The sequence below is a fragment of the Haemaphysalis longicornis genome, unplaced genomic scaffold (assembly GCF_048455015.1).
Source record: "Haemaphysalis longicornis isolate Haplotype H1 unplaced genomic scaffold, Haemaphysalis longicornis Haplotype H1 scaffold_4, whole genome shotgun sequence".
Lineage (NCBI taxonomy): Eukaryota > Metazoa > Arthropoda > Arachnida > Ixodida > Ixodidae > Haemaphysalis > Haemaphysalis longicornis.
The window spans coordinates 126494473-126519774 of record NW_027526361.1 but is presented as its reverse complement, the minus strand read 5'-3'; the positions used below and the strand labels follow the sequence as shown (position 1 = coordinate 126519774).

At 46.5% G+C, this 25302-nt stretch overlaps 1 protein-coding gene and 1 pseudogene across 1 annotated transcript; both read left to right on the top strand.

Annotated features, from left to right (window-relative positions):
• Nucleotides 1-7151: 7151 nt before the first annotated feature.
• LOC144179994 (uncharacterized) lies at nucleotides 7152-8491 on the top strand. The gene is made up of 2 exons (XM_077708405.1): nucleotides 7152-7944; nucleotides 8346-8491. Exons 1-2 carry the CDS (start codon nucleotides 7500-7502, stop codon nucleotides 8489-8491), a joined length of 591 nt encoding a protein of 196 aa, XP_077564531.1. The 5' UTR covers nucleotides 7152-7499.
• Nucleotides 8492-9723: 1232 nt separating this feature from the next.
• Nucleotides 9724-11434, top strand: LOC144179993 (uncharacterized; annotated as a pseudogene).
• Nucleotides 11435-25302: the final 13868 nt, after the last annotated feature.

The following is a 25302-nucleotide window of genomic DNA, read 5'->3' as shown; positions in this document are numbered from 1 at the left end:
AAAATATTTCTGAGCAGAAATTTTACTTTCATGTGTTACATCGGCAAGGCATGGGGCAAATTTGGCGCCCCCTTCAGATGATTAGGGGGGGCGGCCGCCCCCCCCCCTGCCCCCCCTGTGCGCACGCCTATGCTTGTCGACACGTATTTATCGTCTTAGTTGTTGAATTGACGCTTATAAAACGCCAAAACGGGCATAATCACGGCACAAAAGCCAAAAAACCGGCTGGTTTTAGATATGGACCGGCAACCGGCCCGCTGTTTAAAAAACCGGTCGCGCCGGTCCAAAACCAGGATGGTGGCAACCCTACGGCAGCGACGAGCGAAAATGATTTTACACGACCGCCCCCGTCGGCCTGCGCAAAAAAGGAAGATAGAACCCCTGCATACACGCCCTCGAAGAAAGCTGTACAGCCGATTCAGTTTGTTGTGGACGAAGAGCAACCGAGGCTGCAGCCACAAACGATTGCGCTTGCCGTGGTATGAGCCAAAGCATATCTTCACATAGTTATGTTATCATACGTCTGACTGTTACTTACTGAAGGGAAAATTCAGAACACAAACGTTGACGTCTAGCGTCTATGCCAGACATAGACGCTGCTGTTTAGGCCCTAAAAACCACCTTCAAGGCGTCTGTCGGTTCTGTCTGATGGCGCGCTCGCGCCGCTGATTACGAACGAGGCGTCTGTTGGCGTTGACTTATCGTGTTGGCGAGCCGGTAAACGCCATCACGGTTAAACTCCCTGTTGGAAGACTACGCTGTTGAGACGATAGAGTTCCGACAGAGCTTCTTATTGGCCCCACAAACGCCATCAAGGTTAAACTCCCTGTTGGAAGACTAGGCTATTGGAACGATAGAGTGCCGACAGAACTTCGTATTGGCCCCACAGGCGTGCTGTGAGCCCAACAAGAAAGTCTTGTTGGAATTTTTGCCCGGGGCATAATAATACGGGAACAAATTCTTAGGTAAATTCGATTTCGTTGAGGACACCGATGCCTCGCGTAAAAGTTTTATTTATAGGACTACAAGAGGCATTTTGTAGCCTTTCCTTCCCGTGCACCCAGACATCGAAACGAACCTTGTGATACACTCGAAGCAGTAGATTAGTGCAGAGTGGAATTTAAACATTCAGCACGTTTTGTTCAATTTACGAACAGAAATTTTAGAGCCTTTCCCCTGGTCTATGTGGAGAGTTCATATTTATTCTCTCAACGGGCGGTGAAATAGTGCAATGTGCAGTTTAAACATTCAGCCTGTTTTTGTGCAATTTTGCATGCTTGCATTCACACACCGTTCTTTTAGGCACCCTAACGATAAGGTGCCGTGGTAACACCCCAATCGAGAAGAAATACTTTTTAGCACCCCTTTAACGGTCGTAGCACCCTATGAAACTGTTGATTACACCCCTGAATTTTGGAACCCTCGAGGTGGGGTGCCCGAGCAATATTAGGGTGCTTGAAAGGTGCAAAAAGGGTGCAAAATGTTCAGTACACCCTCCTTGCACCTTAAAGGGTGTAAAAATGTTAAGATTTACACCCCTTAATATGTGGCACCCTCATGATTGGGTGCCGGAGCAATGTTTTAGTCCTTAAAAGGTGCAAAAAGGGTGCAAAATGTTGAGTGCACCCTTTTAGCACCTTTAAGGGTGTTAAAAAGTTTAGTGTGCACGGCTGACAGGCTCCTGACAAGACCTCGAGAACTGCAATTACTCTCACCCTCTTCTCCACTCTTTTAAAGCAGTTCTGACAAGAAATTTCTAAACTGAAATAATCATGCAAACCGTTCCCTTGTATATAAAAACACCCACGAAGATTCAACCTTAACCGTTCAGTATAACATATTTTAAATCAATTTTATTCTCTTCACACCACAGAAAGGTTAGGACGGATACCTTTTCGACATCGGCATTAGCATGAAACCATCTGCTCCTCAACCGTAACTGCCGACGTGAGAGCTTCCGTGGCGTATCCAAAGCGCGGGCTCATGTTGGAACGCGCTGCTTCGCCGTGGCCACACGTCAAAGTTTTAGGAGTGACGTCAAGCTGCACGGGCGCATGTTACCACGGCCGCCTGGACGCGCGCACGCCCTTGCTTCCTAACCTGCCGTGGGGTGACGGGAACAATGACGTCAAGTGCCTCCTCCTGCCATGGCGGCCCCTTCGGTGTTTGCTTCATCGTAACCGAAACTTGCACGAATTAACGAGGCTGTAAAAAAATTATTTACGCTCTGATCGATGATGTCGTGTGCCATTCTAAGATTGTTGGGCCGATAGGCAACCACAGAAGCGAAAAAAAAACCTAACACGAAAAGTTCATGTCAGTACTCCTGCAAGGAGCCTAGCCGGTCATTTTCCAATTCATTTCTTTAATTGTTTAAGTAAATTGCATGGAATCTTACAGCGAACATTCTGGCGCAGCCATGTTGTATTTTTCTTCTATACTAATTCGGGCAGTTTCCCATTTCGTGTGCTGTGCGTTTGTAACAGCTCCCGCCGCCGCTTGTCGCAGCCTCGTTCTGCAGCTCATGTCTTCCAGCTGCTTGTTTCTTTATTTATCTGTAACGTATGCGGGATTTGTCGCTGCTATAGGTCCGACCCCTGTTTGTTGTCTACTGATCTCTGTTGCATGCAATGTGCACTTACCTGTTCTTGCCGTGAGTTTATTTTTTGTACGCATTTAGGTTAACTGTGCTTTTTTGTTACGGAGCTTCCAGAGTCTGGAATCATGTCGCCCAGTGGCGGATTAAGGAATTTCAGGGCCCGAGGCTAACGGCGTTCTTGGGGCCCTTAAGAAAACAACGCCCATGACGACGACTGATTTAAGATGCTGGCTTTTTCAATGCCCGCTTGTTAAGCTCGCTGATGAGTTATAATAAACATAGTTGTCATGGACCTGAGAAACTACTCTTTTTTGCTTCAATTGTGATGTTATTGAAAGACTATTGTCTCACGTTCCCGTTGCTATGTTGTAATTGCAGTCCACGGCGATTTTGCAATTAATAGTTGTACCGCCTGGGCATGCAGCACAGGCCAAAGAACATCAGAGCATTGTCTTCAAAATAAACATCATACTTAGCCCATAACTTTAACGTTAAAAATGCATAAAATGAAACAAAACGTATGTACAGTTATCGACAATTTAAATGCGAACAGAACAATATGAAGCGGAACATGCAAAATTGGAAAATATACCGTTCGTGGAGTTGAAGCAATGACGCGCTATCGGTATATTTGGAATGCCACATTTCCCTACTTTTTTTTTTTTTAACTAAGCCACGCGCTAGTTTGATCTGTACGGAAAGACATCGCACTATTTGTATGTTCCGGTTCACATTTTCGTGTTCGCAGTTAATTTGTACTCACTGTACCGTTTTCAACCTTTCATGATTGAAATAACCACGTGAGTCAGTTGCAACGATTTCTTTTTTAAGGTAATTTGTGCTTCAAATACAATAGAAAAACGCAGACATTTCGAACTCAAACTCCATCACTCGTCAAAGAATAGGAACAAAGAAGAACTTCCTTCAAGCTGTACATGGATCGAAAACAAGCCAACCAGAAAAACCTCCACTAAGCAAAAACAGGAACAAATAAACCCAAAACGGTATTTTGGGGCCTTTCTATCTAGCAAATTGACGTATTGCTCCATCAAAAAAAGTATCTCTCAGGGGGTCCCTTTGAAGCTGTACATGGATCGAAAACAAGCCAACCAGAAAAACCTCCACTAAGCAAAAACATGAACAAATAAACCCAAAACGGTATTTTGGGGCCTTTCTATCTAGCAAATTGACGTATTGCTCCATCAAAAAAAGTATCTCTCAGGGGGTCCCTTTGTGCCGACATAACGTCTAAGGAATACAACTCCTCATCGAGAGTGGTGTGCAAGTAGTTTTTGTTTAAGGGAAGTTTTGAAACGAGCGCTCCGTTTTTCGTCTTGTTGCAGGAATAGTTATACATAGCCTATGACAATGCAAACAATTAGGTAAAACAAAAACAACATCGCCTGACTCTAATATTTTAAGTAGACAGCTCGCGTTTATGTCGTGGCAGCTGCAACTCTTCGTGTAGTGAAGGAACCGGCGCGATTCAGCAAACAAATACGAGTGGAGATCCTCCTCCTACACTTCCAATAATCCACTAGCTTGATTGACCTGGTCGTTGTAACAGCGCACCTCCTCGGCAATTGCTACGCACTGAAATTTCAGGCAGAGACTGGCATGGGCGTCGGCAGGATTTCGTCCTGAGGGGAGCAAACCCGTTACACCGTGTAAGTAGAGGGAGAGGGCTGGCCACGAACTAGGTGGTGTTGACTAGGTGGTGTTGACTGATGTAGCTTGGGGGAGGTGGCAAGTGCCGCTCTTGCTCCCCTTGCAGACGCCCATGGAAACTGGTGTACACACATTTTCAAGCCCCTTAGTACGTGTTCATGTTGCCAATAATTACATCGAACTTTTCTCGTGCACAAACGGTTCATGTTTTTCCGAAAATGGTTACTCCTCTGCCGGCGCTTCTCAGTGTGCCGAGACTTCCGCGCACAGAAAAGGCTGTACCTAAATGCCTCGTACCGCAAAGAGCGGAGCAGAGCACGGGACCTTCACCAAAAGGAACACGAATTCTGTCAACAATGAGGCACGGGGCTTTCCGCTCGTCCCTGCCTGTCACGTATTACTCAGCTTCAATATGAAGTTCAAATTGAGCCCGCGGCCCCGTGGCCGATGTCGCACACTAGCAGACATTTTTTTTTAATTATCAAGCCGGCCTCATAAAGTATGGTGGGCCCGGGGCTGCAGCTCCCACAGCCCCCAGCTTAATACGGCACTGCTCCCGCCCGTGGCCGATCTGGCGCAGACTCATGAGTGGGTAGCAGGTCCAAGTCACTTTTTTGGTATCTGCGCGCAAGAGACAATAGCTTGTCACGCCTCTCGCCCGAGTCGGTCGGCTTGGGATAGTGTTGTGACTGGTGGCATACGACTGAATTGATTAAAGTAACTCTGCAACACTTCCGATAAACGCTTTCACTCTTTCCTTCTCGTCAGGAAGCCTTGTTATAGATCTAGTTATCAACAGCACGGAGCGGCACTTTGTGCATTGCTCGTCGCAGCAGAACTATCCGCCTTCCATTCCTGCTTTTTTGTGGCTTTTTTTTTTCTAATTTGGCTACCGAGCGCGTTCATTGCTGCAGCACAAAAGAAGCGGCCAAGAGAAGCTACACTGCTTTATTGACGTAATTCAAGCGCTGAAAGAACGCCAAGGCCCTTTTGAGCAGGTTTCAAAGGATGTGATAAGCATAGAGCAGTAGCATTTGGCTGATATACTTTCTGGTCTCTTATTCTAAGTACTGGGCGTATTTGTTGACAACGTTCTGAAAGAATTCAGGATTTCAAAAAAAGTTCGAAAGAGATTCATTGTTCCTTTAACTAGGTGAGTTCCCACGTTTCTATTATACCTTAATAACAACCCAATTCTTGAAACTAACCACGTTGTCACCAATTCCAGAATCCAGCTTATTTCCAGAATTCCACCTAATGTTATTTTTGAAAAAGAAAACTCCGTGCCCTCTACACAGAGGTTCTTCTATATTATGTTTACCATGCGTCTTTAGTAGTAAATATTCCTGATAATTTTTTCCGGGCGTACGTGAGCTGGGTTTTACTTTTTTGCTGCGGATTTTTGAGCGGAGCAATCAGCAATATCCTTTTTACGAAGCCGCAAATTCCAGCCCTCTTTACACTGCCATGAACATTTGTTCAATCAATTTTGCTGCATTACACGACATAAATTGCCTATCATGCACCTTGATATCTAAAACGGTTCTCCCATTTTTCATCTAAATCGTTTCGATAAATTAGTAAAGGTGATACTTGGTTGTTATTATAATTAAATCAATCTTTGGATGTTAAGTAAGACCAAGTCAAATACTCCTGGTAATCTCAGGTATGTGACTGCATCAATGCATAGGTTTTGAAATCCAGCATACTGTTCACAGGTTTTGGAAGCTTTACTCAAGAATTTTGCCTGAAATAGCACTGTTAAAAAGAAGCTTAACTTGCGGAAGCTGCACCTTGGTTATGTTGCGTGCCGTTGTGGAGGAGGCCTTGTGAATTTAGACCCTCTGGTAATCTTCAACGTACTCCAAAATCAAGACGGAGGGGCATTGTTGTTTCCCGCATTCATCCAAACGTCAGCACCAGCTGACAGTATCCAACCCCTAGTCCTCCAATCTCAGCGGCACGAGAACTTAGCCGAAGAACCGCCGCGGTGAGTTACACGGTAAGTTCCAAAGTGCTGTGTAACTCACCAAAGCACTCCTGCCACCGCTCTGTCGCAATTTCCTTTCGTGCAGCAGGAATGGAGTGCCTTTCGGAACAAAGTCGCTTATGTGAAGCCACTTCTCTCTTTGATCCTGTAATGCCGATGTTGAACGCCGATTTATTTATATCCCACCGCTCCCATGCCTTGTTTTCCTTTCCGCCCTATCACAAAGCGCCTCCATTTTCTTTTCAACAGTAGAACAAAATGGAAAGAGTGCTACAGCGGCCATGAAGTACTTCAAAAAGAATTACTATAATACCTCGCTCAACAGATTTCGCATGAAACCGTAGTTTGTTTCTCCTTCCGTTTTTTTTCTGTCGCCACAAACTCACAACCATGACGGTAACAGTGCCATAGGGGCAAGACTGAGGACTAGGAATGATATGAGTAGGATCAACATGTAACTCGTGTGATTCTTAACGCTACTACAGCTCCAAACGATAACCGTGAGCAATAAAAAACGGCCGACGTGACATAACTTCTCTTCAAAAGAAAATACATTTTACGCGTTGATAGATAGGTACAAATCCTGTGAAAACATCCCAAGCTAGAAAGCCGTCGATTACCACGCTGAAAGGAGTAGAATTGTAGCAGCTTGGGGCGCCGGATGTTACAGACCTAGCCGCCTACATTTGAAAAGCGCTGATTAGTGCGCGACCAAGCGCCACTTAATGTGGCAGCTCTCACTCAGCTCCTACGCGGCGACAAAAAAAAAAAAAAAAAGAAAGCAATAGATCGCCGCGGCGGACAGGCGCTCCCAGAACCGGCCTCAACAGACGCTCCCGGAGCCCGCGCAGCGATTCGTCGGTTGCGTCCACGTGACATCGTTGTGGCAGCTGGGTGAGGGAGCCCTGCCGACCGGTTGAGCGGGAGGCGAGGTTCGTCCGTGTGGCTTCCGCGTCTGCCTTTCTTTTGTCCTGACTATTCGCTTTGTGCGCTTGTTTGAAACATCGCTTATACAATACGACGTGAGCAGTGCCAAGTCTTTTCATCGGTGTGATTTACGAATCGACAGCCTCGCAAATAAGGAGGAACCTACCAGTGGAACGAGCTGCAGCGTGCATCACCGCTGTCTTCCGAGCGAGCTGCTACCGTCTGATCGGCGCGCAGGCGAGGCTCAGCGAAGCGTACAAGTGGACGCGGCGGCTCTTTCGCTCAGCCGAGAGGAGCTGGCGGCGCTCAGTCGCCATGGCAGCCGCCGTGGTGCCATTTCGAAGCCGCGGCGCCAACTTCACGCCGCACGAGAAGGCGGTGCTGCTGAGTCTGGTCGACGCGCATAGGGACGCCATCGAGAATCGAAGCCTCGACGCCGCGTCACTCCTTGCCAAGAACGGCGCGTGGGCTCAAATCACGCGCCAGTTTCGAATCGAGTGCCCGTCCAATGCGCGGGACTGCAAGCAGCTCCGGAAGTGCTACGAGAATTTGAAAAAGCGGATGGGCCTCGGATCAAACTCTGGAGGGGCGCTTGGTGATCAAGACGGCTCGGCGGATTCTAATGAAGCCGATTCGCGGAACGGCATGGCATTGATGCCAACTATTACCTCCGTTACCGGTGGTCTCAGCGATGACTTGCACCAATTTTTCGTCGACACCGCCAACGCAGAAGCGGAGGCGGACGTTTCAGGAATGAGAGGTGACGTGAATGGATAAATGCACTGAGTTAACTTAGCCTTGTAATGTCTGAGTGTTAACATTATGTTTATTATAAAGTAAAGTCTATGGCCGTTTCAGAATTATTCAGCAGTCTTCCTCACGTATGCATAATTTTATGGGGTTATGTGCGTGACTTGCTTGGCTTGGTTATTTTTGCGCAGAAGTGTCTTGCTGTTTACTCTATGTTGATTATAAAGTAAAGCGCATGTAGTTTACAATAATTCTGCAATGTTCCCGTACGCCTTTTCGTAATGGCGGGTACACACGCAAGCATGGCCGTGGGTTGAAGCACGTGTTTGTCATATTGTTTATACAGGTATTGTGTATACGCGGAGTTTGCTCATAATGATTATTATACTGCTCTCTCTTCCTTTATTCTAGCATTTCCAAAAGTGGAACAGGAAAGCGATAGCGAGGCGCTTCATCCAGAATGCACTCTGACCATCTTGCCGAGACCGGGCAGCCCACAACGAAGTATTCTCCAAAGACCGGCAAGTATCGAAAAACCGGCAAAGGTTATGATTTAACTTTTTTGCTGGTGAACTTTCACGAGCTATGCAAGTGAGGCAGAAGGAGGTCCCGAAAGTAAACCTTTCAGGAAGACGACTTGCTAAAGGACGGTATGTTGACGGTTCCAAATAATAGAGTGTATATTAGGAGCACCAAAAACGGGAAGAGTACAAAAATAGGGCAATGATACAATGTTGGTTAATAAGTTCGTGTCGCAAAGTAGGAGCAGCTTCTTGCACGGCATGTCGTGATGGGTATGCGATTCATAAAATATGAAGATGGGTTGACACACAAAAAACAGAGGGAAACACAGGGCCCAATGTACTAAAAAGAATACTTATCAATCCATAAGTGTGGCCTGGCGCTGCTAATTCCGCTCCAACCAACTAGCCGTCGTTTATGCGTTGTTTAATGAGGAACACCGCATCCGAAAAATGCATTAATAAGCGGGATTGGCATAAGCTGAACCAGAAAGAGCATGCAAGAACACAGCGCATAGAAAGGAAAAGCAAAATACAATGCTGGCAGTGAGAGGGACGCATCGGAATACATATAAAGTAACATACACAGAAACAAGTGTTGAATTTGTGAAAATGAAAGAATATCAATGTTGTCACTTGGCACTGCAATTAACGTTTGCTTTGTGATTATTTAATGATGCAAGGTAGCAAGTCAAACGTGGAGTGTCAAATATTTTAGAGATTTTTCTCCCTTACTCGCATTTCATATGAGTTAGTAATAAGGTAAAATTCGTGACGCAGTGCGTGCCTTCTTTAAGGTATGTCACCACCTTTGAAAAGGCATATTTTTATAAAACTGACTTTTTTTTCTTTTTTAGATTTCCAGAATACCCAAATATTCAAAAATGTTGTGCAGAAAGAATTATGTTTCTATCCTTTCAGGTTAAAAAGTTACAGCCAAAGTTCTAACAGCTGGTGAACCGTTCCGAAACCGAAACTAATGTGGTGTGGTAGCAAAAATTGACAAGTCAGTGAAAATCAGCGGTGTATATTGAATTCTTTCTGTTAGGTTCTGGTCTAATACATAAAGATAATCCAAAATAAAGTTGCGATGCTTTCTGTTTATTAAACATCGCTTTAAACTTCCGTAAGGGGGACGCATGACGCTAGAGGCGTCTGAGGTGCTCACTTTGCGCGCGCTTTATGCTACTGCGGTGAGTGCTTCGGGGCCGTCCTGTTGATCGGGATTCTCTTTACTAGCGAAAGTAAAGCATTGGCGGAACGTTTTTATGAGAAGTTATGGCCAAGTTCCGGGTGAAAAGGCGACTAAACGAACGTTTCGTGGAAATCGGCACACGGTGAATGCTCCGACCAAAGACCATGCGGACGTCAATGTTTCGGCGAGTGCTGCAAAGCTTGGGGACATGGACAACAATTGCGAAGTGCTCCTACAAGACCCTTTACTGCAAGGTAATAGGATTATTGATGTGAAGGTTCTGTCGTCTGTTTTTGCAAAATTGGCCTGCCCAGAATGCAAGACGACGTCACTCCGATTGGAAGAATCCTCGCAGCAGGTAATATCTTTTGCATACATCGTTGTTTGTGACGCCTGCGCATTTGGACATTCTTTTCAATCGTCAAAAAAAGCTGGTAGTGCTATTGAGAATAACCTGCGTCTTGTCTACGCAATGCGGCAGCTTGGAAAGGGTTATTCTGCAGCTGTAACGCTGGCGAAAGTAATGAACATGCCACCACCGCCTTGGCATTCTGCCTACCAAAAGATATCTACCAAGCTCTGTAAAGCGGCAGAGACTGTTGCGTCTGAGTCAATGGCAAATGCAGCTGCTGAAGTGCGTTGTGTTGTGCAAACTACTGACTGTGGTGTATCAGGGGATGGCACTTGGCAAAGGCGTGGACATTCTTCATTGAACGGCTGCGTCTTCTTGATATCTGTTGATACTGGCAAAGTTATTGACGTAGAAGGTATGTCAAGTAAATGTAGGGCATGCCATTTCAAAAGCAAGTTGAACCCAACAAGTGCTGAATTTATAGAATGGAAGGCAAACCATACCCAGTGCCAGGCGAACTACACCGGTAGTGCTGGTGGCATGGAGGCCGTAGGGCTTTATCATATGTTCAAGCGTGCAGAAAGAAGTCGTCAATTAAAGTATGTAGACGTTTATGGAGATGGCGACTCCAAGAGCCACGCGGCAGTAAAGGACATATACGGGCCAAATAGCGCGCGGAAACTGGAGTGCATTGGACATGTACAGAAGCGAGTAGGGTGCCGCCTACGAAAGTTGAAAAAAACAACTGTTCGTGGACTAGGAGTCAAAGGAAAGCTAACCGATGTTCTCATCGACCGGCTGCAGAACTACTATGGTATTGCCATCAGAGCGAATGTGGGAGACTTGCACGCAATGAAGCAAGCAACATTAGCAAGCCTGTTCCATTGCAGTTCAAAAGATGAAGCACCAAGGCATGGTCTGTGTCCCCTGGGTCCCGAGAGTTGGTGCGGGTTTAATCGACAGAAAGCACTCGGTGGTGGATGCTACAAGCACAAGGGAGGCCTTTTCGACGAAGTACTCAACCAAGTGAAGCCAGTGTATGCTGACCTTTGTAAGGAGGAGCTCCTAAGCAAGTGCCTGCACGGAAAAACCCGAAATGCCAATGAGAGTTTCAACAGTATGATTTGGCAACGGGTACCCAAAGACGGTCCACGTGGGCTTGCCTGTCCTACTTTTTGGTTCATATGACGCTGTGTGCCACTTCAATAATGGCAGCAGAAGCACAGCTGATATTTTGAGAGAAGCAGGCATCGAACCTGGCCACCATACTCTCTTAGCATGTCGCACTAGTGACCGGTACCGTGTGAAGGCCCAGCGTCACTCAACGGATGAGGAAAAACAACTCCGCAAAAAAAGATGGGCAGCTACAAAAGCCAAACGAGAGTGTGTTGCAGCTAACGAGGGCCCTAGCTATGAACCAGATGGATTTTAACTTTCTACGATGTGATTCTCTTGTTTGTTCATGGACTGGAAAACCTTATTCTTGTTTTTCTCAAAACTTGATTTTTTGTACTTTCTTGCTACGCAAACAGTCGTAACTTCTAAATAAATGCAGCATTTTTAATTAAACTTTCCCTACTCGTTTCTTTATTACAACGTATGCAATGAACTAGGATAATTGAAAACTAATGGTAAGTTTTTATATAATCAAGTTTTATTTTATAGAATCCAGTAAAAAAAGCCGAATTTTTTTCGCTTTCTTCGGAATTTTTGTTGTAACTTGATTCCCACATATCGGGTCGCAAAGATCCTAGTTAGTTGCACAACCTGGATAGTTGGGTACCCCTGTGCCGAATAGTTTACAATTTCTGCACAGCTTTCGTAAGTTATGAATGTTCGCGTAACAGCTAGGGTTGAGCAATTTTTCGTCACTAACAAGTGCCAATATAATTTTTTTCACTCTTTTTTTTTTTTAAATACCACTTATAACGGTCTTTCATAAGGTCAATGTAAAATAAAAGTTTTGGTGTTGAAATTAAAAAAAATTTTGAAAAAGGTGGTGACATACCTTAAAGTGAAAGTTTCGATGCCTCACCGGTGGCGTTCAACGTGAAAACGCACTGCAGGAAAGCCAACTTTATAAAATGGGAGGGCACATGCAGAAAACGATGAAACGCGAAGCTTTCTTCGAAAGAAAAAAAAAAGAACACTTCCCACTGACGGAATCGCCCTCCATGGGTCTCTGGTGTTATGAAGCTGGCGTCTGTCTGATTGCATCATTCCGACACGATCGAAGCAGTTTGGATTTTGGACTTTCACTTTGACTTGGATTGCACGGGAGGAAACTTCGCATTTTAACCATATTGCTGTTAAAAACGGGGCTTTGGTTTTTATTTACTATAACGGGGATGCATATAAGGCCAACTTAATTAATTTGAAGGAAGTCACTTCGCGCATGAAATAAAATCATCCCTAATTTAAACTCGACTTCAGTGTCCATTAAGAGAATGTGAATATTACCACTCAAAAGAAGGCATATATAAAGGAAGTGAAAATGACGTGAAGGGGTCTGTTTTGCAGGGAATAAAACCAATATGGATGTGTGCTGCTCATGGTGCCTTAAGGCTGTGGGCAATATAAAGTGGTTATTACTAAATGAGTAGTCATAATAAAAAAGTTTAGGCATAATAAAATAACGACGAATTTTCACTCAAAACGCGAAATAGTCAACCGCAAGATATAGATTAAATTTTACCTGTCTATACAGGACAGCGTCAAGAAATGTTTGGTTTCTTTACCGCGTAAATTTTGGCGCATTGCAAAGTTATCAACGAGAGCAGGGGGTACCAATACCAAAAATCATGGCAGCAGTTTACTTAAAAGTACTTTATCATTGCTTGTTTTATTGCCAGGGGACAATGCTATTAAATAAATCTTAAGTCAGTTCAGCAGTATTAGAAGTCGATAAATATACAGTGGCGTCATGGGCATGCGAAATGTCAATACATTCTTTCAGACAGTTAGATCAGCCATTGGCATATATGAGGGAGAGCAAAGAATTTACAATTTACCTTTGATACACAATCTGCCTAACTGTAGTTGGGTGAGAGATGATGTACGGGAACTTCACTGCTTGGCGACGGTTTGACAGCTAACCTTCCATAAATAACAAGGCCAGGTCCGAGTGGCTTTAGCTCAGAAGATAGAAAATCGCGGCTCATAGCGTGGAAAATTTGAGATTATCTAAGGGACGGGGCTCCCGTGAAAAGGCCTTTTGAAGAGATCGTGTCTTGTTATCTGTAATTGTATTGCTGCAGTTCGTAGGAGTAATCTCGGCGGAATAGAAGTTCACCCAGTGTTGAAAATAGTTTTTGCCACGCAATTTATGAGACGTATAACAGGATATTTTTCAGTGTGTTTACTTAAGAGAGGCGGTATAATTATAGAGTGATATTTATGTATTGAATTTCCTTCGCCTTTTTTACTCACTGGCACCAATTCACCGCGCTTGATTATGTGCAGAAAGACACCAATCTGAAATAATTTTAAAAAAGCGACAACATGAAAAATCAAACCTGCAACATGTTTCTCCTTATAGAGGCAACAGCGCGACCAAATCCTGCCCCACAAGTGTTTACGATGCAGCTTTTCATTTTGGGCTGCAGTATAATACGGCTCAGCGTAAACGTAAAAAAATTAGGCGGGATGCTTACACCGTTCCAAGAATATGAAAGCGAAAGCCTAGTTAACCCCCTGTTTACCTACTGCAGTAATTTCTGATGAACTTTGGGGCTCGCCCGTGATCACATGACCAGCCCCCCTGGCAGCAAGCACTGTCCGAAACTCGTTCTGCTCGCCAGCCATCGCCATGAGCATCAATCCGTTCCGGTCGGTAACTTTACACGCCTGAATTGGGCTCGTATTGCACATGCGGCAGCCGCCTGCTCTGATTTCCGGTTTCTCTTGCTGTTTGCATGTTTCCCTTTCCCGGAGCGTGCTGCGTCCACCTTCCACCGGCACTGCTGTTTACCCTTCCTAGCGCGCGTTCGCAGGCGCACGCTCTCCGGCTCGGGCAGCTGGAACTTTTAGATGCGACGATGAGAGCATCTCTTGTCGGCGGCCCTGTCCTTCCTGCGTGCGTCCGTTGTTGTTGTCCGCAGCCACTCTCCCCCTCTCCTCTCCGATAGCGAACACTCTCTCGCGAGGGGCATTGGATTGGATTCGATTGGCTTGACTTGGATTGGATTGGATTCGGATTGGATTCGATTAAAGTGGATTGCGTTGGATTGTGTTGCGTCATAGCCGCGGCACTATCTCTCTCTCTCCGCGTTCTCCTCTCCTTCGGGTGCGCTCCGCATATAATCGCTGTGCCGCTCTCCGGCGGCCTTTTCGGCCGACGGTTGCTCTCCGTTTGCGCTTGAACCCGCCTCAGCGTCGCATCACACCACGGTTCCCGCGAGGGGAGGTGGGCGTAATTTTTTCGTTCCATCTATTTTCTTTACCCTGCAACGCGTGCTTTAAACATAGAGATTTGAGCCTTTTATGAATGATCTGAACGTAATTTCGAAGCGACAACAATGCTGGTTACTCCTTACGGAAACGCATTCTCAAACACACAAATCGCGCAGAAAAAAACACCGTCCACACGAACGTTCATGCCAACATCACGCCGCAAACCACGTTTCGCGTCGGAAAACGCGCTGCCGGCTCGGCGTCGGCAGAGTGCAACCGTACGTATGGCGCCGGCGCCGCCACGCATGCAGCGCCGCCGAGGGGCCGAAAGCCCAGTGCGTATACATCCTACAAGCATTCTGTTAAAACTTTCAAAGTTTAATATGTGCCGTATAGCAAGGGTCTCGGGGGGGCCTGTTGTGACGCTGGTTTCTCAAGACGTGTACAGCGTGCTGGTTGACTTTTGTTAACGAAGCGAACTAGTGTACAGCGATGTAGCATGGAACGGAGCATTTCTCCGTATAAACGGTTGCTAACACATAATGTGGGAGCTTCGAACCAGCACGTATTTTGCCTTTTAAAAAGGCCAGCGCTAAAGCAAACGGACACGACGAAACCCTGGCCGGCCGGGCGCAGATCGTCGTGTTCAGTATTCCTCCCGTCTGCCCTTTTGGCTGTGTTGTCTGCTTTAGCGATGCTTTATTTTCAAAGGTCGAAAATGCTACTTTATGGCCACACAACTTGTAATTCTGTTGCTGCTCTCGCATAAGTCGGCGAGCTGTTGTAAGAAAATTACCCCCGATCGCTTGTCTAAAATAGCTCTCTTTCCTCCTTCGAGCGCGGATCAGTCAAATTTTTTTTGTAGTTACATTACTGGTCGTCGGCTTCGGCACCATAGCAGGAGTCGTGATAGCATGCCAGGGAAAATGACACGGTTATACACGCACAAATACGTCGACAATAGCAACTTTAGCATCAGGGCGAGTAATGACGACTTTTAGGGATGGCGCCGAGTATCAGTGAAGGCCTATTTGATAACAAATTACAACACAATAGTCTCTGTCCTGTGATCGCCAAGAAGGTTTGCCAACACCTTTTCTTCTTACGATTAATACTTCAGCCGCTGGTATTTTAATATCTCGCCTACTTATCTACAGAGATGGTCCGCCAGTGCGCGGCTATGAACTTCATCGATTTGAAGGCCAGTGTGCTCTGCGATGGAGCCGGAGAAGACACGGAAGATGAAAGTTCAAAGCCCCTTCTTTAACGACAGATGGTTAGAAAGCGAGGTGGAACACAATCCAGCACGATCGTAGTGTGACTGTATCAAAATCCCATCTTAAAACAACGTGGTTATTCACTCAGCCTTCAAGATTTCGAGATCCGTCCTCTCAAGTACATATGTTAGCAATTTCCCCCGTCCGTTTCTCCTCCGCCACTTTCCTTTCCGCAGTATAAACGAAGGTGGGGTCGGCTTTTGCGGCGGCTGGCCCTGTTAAGGCGTCGGCTTCACTCCAGACGCTTAGGCCTCTATCACGCTGGTTGACCACTCTCGACATGTCGTAGACACTCGAGTCACGGCGCGGGGATAAAAAAAAAAGAAGGTCCCCTTCACCCCGAGAAGTGAGAGGAGCGGTGGCTACCACCCCCAAGGACAGGAAAAAATTACATTGACATAAATACCCCAGAAAGCGGGGGGAAAATCGCCCCGCCGGTAGCGTAGTGGTTATCGCACCAGACCGGTATTCTGGAGGTCGTGGGTTCGGATCGCACTTGGCGGGCATTTTTTCTCCGCTTTCTTTCTTTCTTTCCAAATTCTTTATGTGATTCAATGACCTACCACAACCTCCCCTTTGCTTTCCGAGGTTTTCTTGACTGCCAACCCTTATTTCTGTGTTATTTCTACGAGCCCCTCACTTCCTATTCCGATTCGCTACATGCATAGCGAGGGCCTCTGTTTTGGCAGTCTTGGTGCCATAGGGAGCTTAATAGAGTTCAACGCTGGTTGACCACTCTCGACATGTCGTAGACCCTCGAGTCACGGCGCGGGGATTAAAAAAAAAAGAAGGTCCCCTTCACCCCGAGAAGTGAGAGTGGCGCTGGCTACCACCCCCAAGCACAGGAAAAAATTACGTTGACATAAATACCCCAGAAAGCGGGGGTGAAAAGCACTCGGCCGCTAGCGTAGTGGTTATTGCACCAGACCGATATTCTGGAGGTCGTGGGCTCGGATCCCACCTGGCGGGCATTTTTTCTCCGCTGTCTTTCTTTCTTTCCAAATTCTTTATCTGTTTCAGTGACCTACCACAACCTCCCCTTTGCTTTCCGAGGTTTTCTTGACTGCCAACCCTTATTTCTGTGTTATTTCTACGAGCCCCTCATTTCCTATTCTGATTTGCTACATGCATAACGAGGGCCTCTGTTCTGGCAGTCTTGGTGCCATAGGGAGCTTAAGAGGGTTCAACGCTGGTTGACCACTCTCGACATGTCGTAGACACTCGAGTCACGGCGCGGGGATTAAAAAAAAAAGGTCCCCTTCACCCCGAGAAGTGAGAGTGGCGCTGGCTACCAACCCCAAGCGCAGGAAAAAATTACATTGACATATAGCGTAGTGGTTATCGCACCAGACCGGTATTCTGGAGGTCGTGGGTTCGGATCCCACATGGCGGGCATTTGTTCTCCACTTTCTTTCTTTCTTTCCAAATTCTTTATCTGTTCAATGACCTACCACAACCTCCCCTTTGATTTCCGAGGTTCTCTTGCCTGCCAACTCTTATTTCTGTGTTATTTCTACGAGTCCCTCATTTCCTATTCTGATTCGCTATATATATATATATATATATAAAAGACAAAATAAGGGTTGGCAGTCAAGAAAACCTCGGAAAGCAAAGGGGAGGTTGTGGTGGGTCATAGAAACAGATGAAGAATTTTTTTAGTCAAAAAGAAAGTGGTGAAAAATGCCCGCTGGGTGGGATCCGAACCCACGACCTCCAGAATATAGGTCTAGTGCGATAACCGCTACCCTACCGGCGGGGCTCTTTCCCCAGCACTTTCTGGGGTATTTATGTTAAGGTATTTTTGTTTCCTGCACTTGGGAGTGGTAGCCAGCGCCACTCGGACTACTCGGGGTGAAGGGGACCTTATTTTTAACCCCCGGGTGGAGACTCGAGTGTCTACGACATGGCGAGAGTGGTCGACCAGCGTTGAACGCTCTTAAGCTGCCCTTGGCACCATGACTGCCAGAACAGAAGCCCTCGCTTAGCGAGGGCCTCTGAAGGTCCCCTTCACCCCGAGTAGCTCGAGTGGCGCTGGCTACCACTCCCAAGTCCAGGAAACAAAAATACCTTAACATAAATACCCGAGAAAGTGCGGGGAAACAGCCCCGCCGGTACCGTAGTGGTTATCGCACTAGACCGGTATTCTGGAGGTCGTGGGTTCGGCTCCCACCCCGCGGGCATTTTTTCACCACTTCCTTTCTGACTTAAAAAATTCTTCATCTGTTTCTATGACCTACCACAACCTCCCCTTTGCGTTTCGGGGTTTTGTTGGCTGCCAACCCTTATTTTCTGTCTTATTTCACCGAGCAGATTGAAGTAGCACCGCTAACAAAGTTGTTAGGAGGGGGGAGGCTCTTCCTCATCATCATCACCAGCCTATCTACGCCCACTGCAGGGCAAAGGCCTCTCCCATTATTCTCCAATTGCCTCGGTCCTGTGCCAACTGTGACCAATTTATCCCCGCAAACTTCTTGATCTCATCTGCCCATCTAACTTTCTGCCGCCCCCTGCAACGCTTGCCTTCTCTAGGGATCCACTCTGTTACCCTTAATGACCAGCGGTTATCTTGCCTTCACATTACATGCCCTGCCCACGTCCATTTCTTCTTCTTAATTTCTACTAATATGTCTTTAACACCAGTTTGCTCCCTGACCCACTCCGCCCTCTTCTTGTCCCTTAATGTTACACCTATCATTTTCCGCTCCATCGCCCGCTGAGTCGTTCTCAATTTAAGTTGAACCCTCTTAGTGAGCCTCCAAGTTTCTGCCCGTAGGTGAGTACCGGTAAGATGCAGCTGTCATAAACTTTCTTCTGCAGCGACAATGGTAGGCTGCTATTCATTATCTGAGAATGTCTGCCATATGCACCCCACCCCATTCTGATCCTTCTAATTATCTCTGCCTCATGGTTGGGATCTGGGGTCACAACTTGGCTAAGTAGATATATTCTCTTACCACTTCCACTGCCTCGACACCTATCTCAAACTGCTGTGCTGTCCCGAGGTTATTGATCATTACTTTAGTTTTCTGCATATTAATTTTCAAGGCCACGGTTCTACTCTGTTCGCCCAGTGCGGAAAGCATGCTTTGCAATTCGTTCCCCGATTTACTTAGCAAGGCAACGTCATCAGCAAATCTGAGGTTACTGAGGTATTCTCCAATAACCCTTACTCCCACCTTATAAGAGGCTCTTATAGTGCCTATATTCTACAACGACTGAGGGACCACAGATGGGTGTTTATATGTAATTCCGTAAAAATGTCTCACTTGTAATCGATTGATTGTTGATTGATTGTAGGGTTTTAACGCTCCGACGCAACGCAGGCGATGAGGCGCGCCGTCGTGGAGGGCTCCGGATTAATTTTGACCACCTGGGGATCTTTAACGTGCGCCGAAATCTCGTACACACGGGCGTTTTTGCTTTTCGCCTCCATCAGAAAAGCGGCCGCCGCGGCCGGGAATCGAACCCGCGACCTTGTGCTCAGCAGCGCAACGCCTTAGCCACTGAGCCACCGCGGCGGGTGCTCACTTGTAATCACTGAAAGAGGGGTGAGCAGAATATTTATTTCAATGCTCTTGTATTTTTCCCGATTCACGCCCCGGGTGCGTGCGCTAACTTATCGGGTGCCCTAACTTTATCGTTTCCAAGCATTGTCGTTTACGTGTACAAAGTAACTTGCAATTTTCCTTTCAGGAGGCAAGGCAAAACGAAGCGTTCCCACTTGGAGAGCAAAGGGGCATCGTGTCCGAAGACAACAGTCCTGCTACGTTCAACTTCTCAATGCCGGAGGCTGGCGTGACGCCAATTTCCGTGGCGGACCACGAACGTCACTCAAGTCCCTGCAGTCGTCCGTCGCAGAAGCGCCATGTTGGGAGGGCATCAAATCTTGACCATACGCGCCGTAGGGTGCTTCTGGCTAGGGCGCGGCTGCTGGAGACAAAAATGCGACTGCTAGAGGAAAGGCACGAGAAAGAGTTGAAGATATTGGACGTCAAGCAGAAGCAAGAGGAGGCCAAGCTCCAGATGCTGCAAATGGAATTAGCCAAACGAAAGCTTAGGTGACTTTTTTGCGCTCTGCAATTTTGGTTAGAATTGCAGACCCGCGAAAATACCTCTGGAGTTCTTCGGACCAAAATGCGGAAACGTGGGCGATGGATGGATTATCGTGCTAGCCGCCGCAAAAAGTCAGCTTCGTGAATGAAACGTTTTCTTCGGCTTGTAATGGCCGTTTCCCAAAGACACTTATTTTCAGTGATGAATACATCCTCGGCAAGCATTAAATAACGCCGGGAGAGTGTTTTTTCACGAGTTAATTTTTCTTCTTTATTGTGATTATTTCCAATTGTTCGAACGCATGTGTTGGATCAAATATTCTGGCAGGCAACGTAAAACATGGATCAGAAAGCGGGGCGAACGAACAAGGGTGGTAAAAGCTCTGAAAGCCGCCATGAGCGTCTTGGCTGGGCCCTGTAAAATTACCTGAGCACCGCCTTACCAGTATCACAAAGACGACATTCGTTACCTGTTTCTCCAAATTTTTAGACGCCTCGTGTAAATAGCGCAACGGCTTGAAGCTACTATAACAATATTCCGCTTTCCACTAAGGACACTTGTTTGCCCAACTGGTCTAAAGACTGCATGTCTGTCTAAATGTCTGTTCTTTGCGTAAAATGGAAGCTCACCTTCGTTCTGTGGCAGCTCATTGCGGAGGTTAATATTTTATACAAATGGCTCTTACCGCTCCGCTCGCCATTCACATCTCTACCGAGATCAGCTTTTTTTCATTGCGATAACACGCCTTTTGGCATACCTTAACACAGACATAGATATACAACTTCGCTTCTGTTTCCCTGTGAAAGGCAGAAATTTAAGAGCGGAAGTGGGAACCCCAGCGCCATCGCTGAGGATCCGGGGCCTCGGTCGCGAAGTTGTCGAGATCTCGCTGTATTCAGAGAATGTTTCGTCCATAACAAATGATTTGTGTCAGCGTATTCTGCAGGAACCGTACTGGAGGGGCAGTCGTTGGTACCTGAAGGACGTCTTAGGCCCGTGGGCGTGTGCCAAACGTGCTTCACGGGCCACAAATGCTCGCATCACGTACCTGCATCATACAGGCCGAGACCGGTCTTCGTAATTAACTGAACACATTCGGTCTCAGCAACTTCAATTCAGTTCGGTTCAGTGTTGGCACGTTGGTACGTAATGCTTCAAGAGAAAAACAGCGCTAAAGACAGAGCAAAGGGAAGACTCGACACACGACGCACTGACTTCCAACTAAAGATTTATTGAAAAGAAAGGGGTTTAAACACCTGTATCAGAAAGGGTATATACAACAAATATTAACAGTACTGGTGAATATGAAGTGAGATAGCTAATCTTCTGTTTCATAAAGTCAAAGGATGTACTCTTGATGCAATCGTTTCCCTTTTGCCGTATGACTAATGCTTCGAATATCTCTCGCGGGCGTTGGTCTTGGCAACGCCTTAGAATGGCGACTTTTTCATAGGCCAGCGTGCAACCCCTGCACTTCAAACAGTGCGCCTCAACGTTGGTGCCCGTGCCCTCATTTAGACAGTACGCGTGCTCCATTAGGCAATTGTTCATTCACCGTCGTGTCTGGCCGATATAGGACCGGCCGCATGACAGTTTGATTTCATACACCACACCTATGCTGAAGTTGACGTCATGTTTGACATGCTTACTGTTGCAACTCGCGTCCCTTTCGCTGTTATTCACGGCACGTCAGAGACTACCATGCTTTTTTGGTGCAGAAAAAACCACTCTGGCAGCCGCTGTCTTAATCCTGTGATGATGAGCATACAGGATAACTAAGCAGCCAGTCGGAAAATCTAGTCGTGTGGTATGAAGGGGCGGTAAGCGGCAAAACGAGCAATTTGCCGCGAGCGCCGCCGCTGGAGAGACTGGAGCTACGTCTTGAGCCCGCTTGTAGGGTGCCATATCTTACCCTGCTACGGCGCTGTCTCGTAAGACACTTTGATCTGTTGTAGACTTGCTTATAGGTCGATTTTTGTATTAATCACAGGGTGGAAACTATTTTTGCAGCATCTTGGTGATTTCTAACCACACTGTCAGGTTGCGTGCTAAGGCCCTGAACGTCGTGACGTATTGTTCGGGGCTACACCGAGTCACGTATGCGACAGATCTTGAACTAAACGTACGCGGTCTATCTCGATGTCGACATCCACTTACCTCCCAACGCCGTTAGATTTTCTCTAAGACTCGTGTTAGCGTTTCAAGTGTCCTGGTAAAATGCTGCCCAAAAGGCACAATGAAGAAGCATTGCCTTCCTGGCACTTATGCTGCATTTTCTAAGCACTAATTTGGAAACAAGTACACGAGTGACTTTTAATATTTGGAGCACCGGTCCTAAACAGATAACGTTCAACTGGTCGCCGAGTGTTGCGGGCCAAAACCATTATTGTTTGTGCACGCATATGATAAGCCCATATCGGCGTAAAGAGGCATAAAGAGTTGAAGAAGACGAGGACAAGCTGATAATAACATGGATGGCGGGGGTGGTGGTGGTTGTTGTGTAGGATCAGGCGTGGTTAGCCTGTCTAGATATGCCGGCAATGGCTCCGCCCAAGCTCCTCCTAATTAGTCAATGTTACGGGCCTCCTATGATAGAAATCACGTGAGTTCATTTGGAAGCGTGCACACGAAAGGAATTAAATGCGGGCATGTGCCGACTAAAACTCTTTTTTTCTTTTCAAGTACATAACAAAACTAGCGGGCATAATTTGTTGTTGACTTTTACCATGCAGGCATCGCCCTGTCAAAGATTAAAAATGAAGCTGCGAAACGAGATAAAGCGTAAAAGCTTCAAACATACACACATCATTATAGGGAAACAGAAGTTGTAAAAACGTCCGCTTAAATTGAGCATATGCATTTGCAGGGTACAAGAAAAAATAAAATAAAAACAGTGTGTCCAGGGTTATTGCCTTCCCCCATACGGGACCGTGAAAAATGACCTGCGCTGATAAATGGGGAGGCCGTGTCGACTGCACGGCATCGATCCTGTGACCGCTGGCGCTTGGGCATGTTTGACTAAACGATAACTATCGCTGGCACGGCTATTTCACGTCGTTTCTAAACGTCCGCGTTTATGGTGCCAGACAGCAGGAGCGTCTATTCCATACGTGTATAAGCCAGGCGTAGTTTCCCGAAAACTCTACGCCATAAAACACACGCGCGTTTAAGCGCTGATGCTGACAAGGTTGCATACGAACTCACGAAAACCTCGTTTCACGGCTTCTGTTATCGCATCCAACCACTGAGTCTGTTTCGGCATTGACATTATGCGGCAGCCATAAACATCCAAGTTACAGCTTTTGCTCAACCGAGGAGTTACGTGAGTTACGTTTTATTGTCAAAATTGTGAACAAGTTCCTATGGCCGGGCATCAACTTTGCGAAACAAATACTGGGCACTGTAAGTTCCCAAGACTAAAATGACGATATTGCAAGTCATAACGCAATAACATGCCTTTTGCAAAGCACAGTACTTGATACATGCAACAGGTGGCCTCTGTTTTGTAAAGAAAGTCAGCAAACATTGTTATGATATTGTGAGACACTCTGACCACACTCTCCGTGCTCTTTAATACGTTACGGACACTTTCTCATAATCAGCACACTATCATGAATGGCCTCGGCCTCCCATGGCCTCCCATGGCCTCGGCATCATCATCACCTGTACATAATAATCATGACCACTTGGAGGCTTCTTTCGTCCGAGTGTCAGAATAAACAGGTCACGCTTTCCATCGTCTCTCAATATTCATAAAGACAAATATTCTTTCATTGATTGCAGCGTAAATTTAACGCGCCGCGCTACACAGGCGAGGATACGCGCTGTAGTAGAGGGCTCGGGATTAATTCTGACCACCTGTGGATCTTTAACGCGCGCCGAAATCTCGAACACACGGCATCAAGCCAACTAGATGACAGTCGCAGGATTTCATCAGAAGACACCGACACTTTGAGGGAAGTCGTCGATTTCTGCCCGCTTCACAAACACTATGGTACGTGTGATTTACATTGGTATTAAGAAAAAAACTTGGAAACTTTGTCGGTTAATGTGAAAAGTGTAAGCATGGTAAAGGGCGCTTTTGTTTTGATTGTTTCGGTTCTAGATACGTTTTGGCTATCATCCTTCTCATCCTTCTCCTTCTACTCCCCCTCGTCATACCTATGTCCACCACAGGACGACGCCTTTTGTATAGAACTCCAGCTTTTTCAGTACTACGATGCCAAAGTAATCTTTTCCCCTGAATATTATAACTGACCTCTTCATCGAGTTAACGGTATTTCCAACTTTCTTACCGTCTATGGCTCGCCGCAGTGCCCCAGGACCGGCTTTGCAGATAGCGACCAGCCCGTAGCAGCCGGCGACAGTAGGAGACAGCGTGCCAAAAAATCGCTGTGTAGGGGCGGCGCACTGCGTCAGGTAGTGCTGAATTTAACCTCCAACCTCGCCAGCTTCGCTTCGCCGACAATGCGGCTTGCGACTGGTCGAAAATATGCATAGCGGTCTGTCGCACCGATCTGCACAGATTGCACCTATCGGCAACCAAAATACCGGCCAGCACCGAGAATTTACTGTCCGGTCTAAGCGCGCTTTCCAGCTATGCAAACTTCAACCAGAGTCCTTCAATGCATTGAAAGACTCTGCTTCGTCGTACACAATTAAACCATGTTGCACCTATAGCTGCCGGCCCCAATAGCATTGTGTATTCTCGAGCATTCCCGTTCATTTAAACATTCGGAAATTTTATTGACATTGGGCAAGCTTTCTTTTTACGTGAAGCTCATCTGTGCACGTGCAAAAGTTCACAGGTAAGAATTAAATTTATATAAAGACGCTCCGTCATTCCGTCGTCATTCTCCAGCGCAGACAATGTTTTCAGCGAAGAGAGCACTAATTGCCGCAACCTATTAAACGGCTGTGGTGTTTACATCATAACTGGAGCCGCCGTTGTAGGAGCTTACTCGAGGTGGCTTACAAGCCCAACAAATGGATGAGTTGGCATGACAGCCGTCCCGGTCAATGCCTACGGTGAGAAGCGCAGTTACCCTTCTACTTCTGAGCCACTGCCCCCGTACTGAAACGGTGGGAACCAGGTGAAAAGAAATTGTTCAAATACCATTGTGTACAATACGTCTACTGAAATTTTGATGCAAACACGTTGCACAGGACCTTTCCGCATATTTTTTTTACGAAGGCGCTTTTTTAAGTACGTTTGTCATCGAGCATTCTTTTGATGTTGATTATAGCCTAGAACCTCGACATCAGAGTTACTGCAGATACATGTTCCAGAACGACTATCCATGCTGCTGCGAAACTGCTTTTACGGACGATGATGGCCAACCAATATATCGGACTTGTTTTCTGTGGCATTTTCATGTACTCGTGTATGAAACGCCTCGTACACCAACGGCAATTGACCGCGCACCGAGTATTTCTTCCCGTTTTCATTTATGATGCACGTTGCGAAAACAATGCACGCCAAAGGCTTCTTCGTGATTATTTTTTTTTCTGATCCCTTCCCTGGAACAAAACGCGTTGAATACCTACTTAGGTTTTATTCTGTCTGATGTACGCGCGC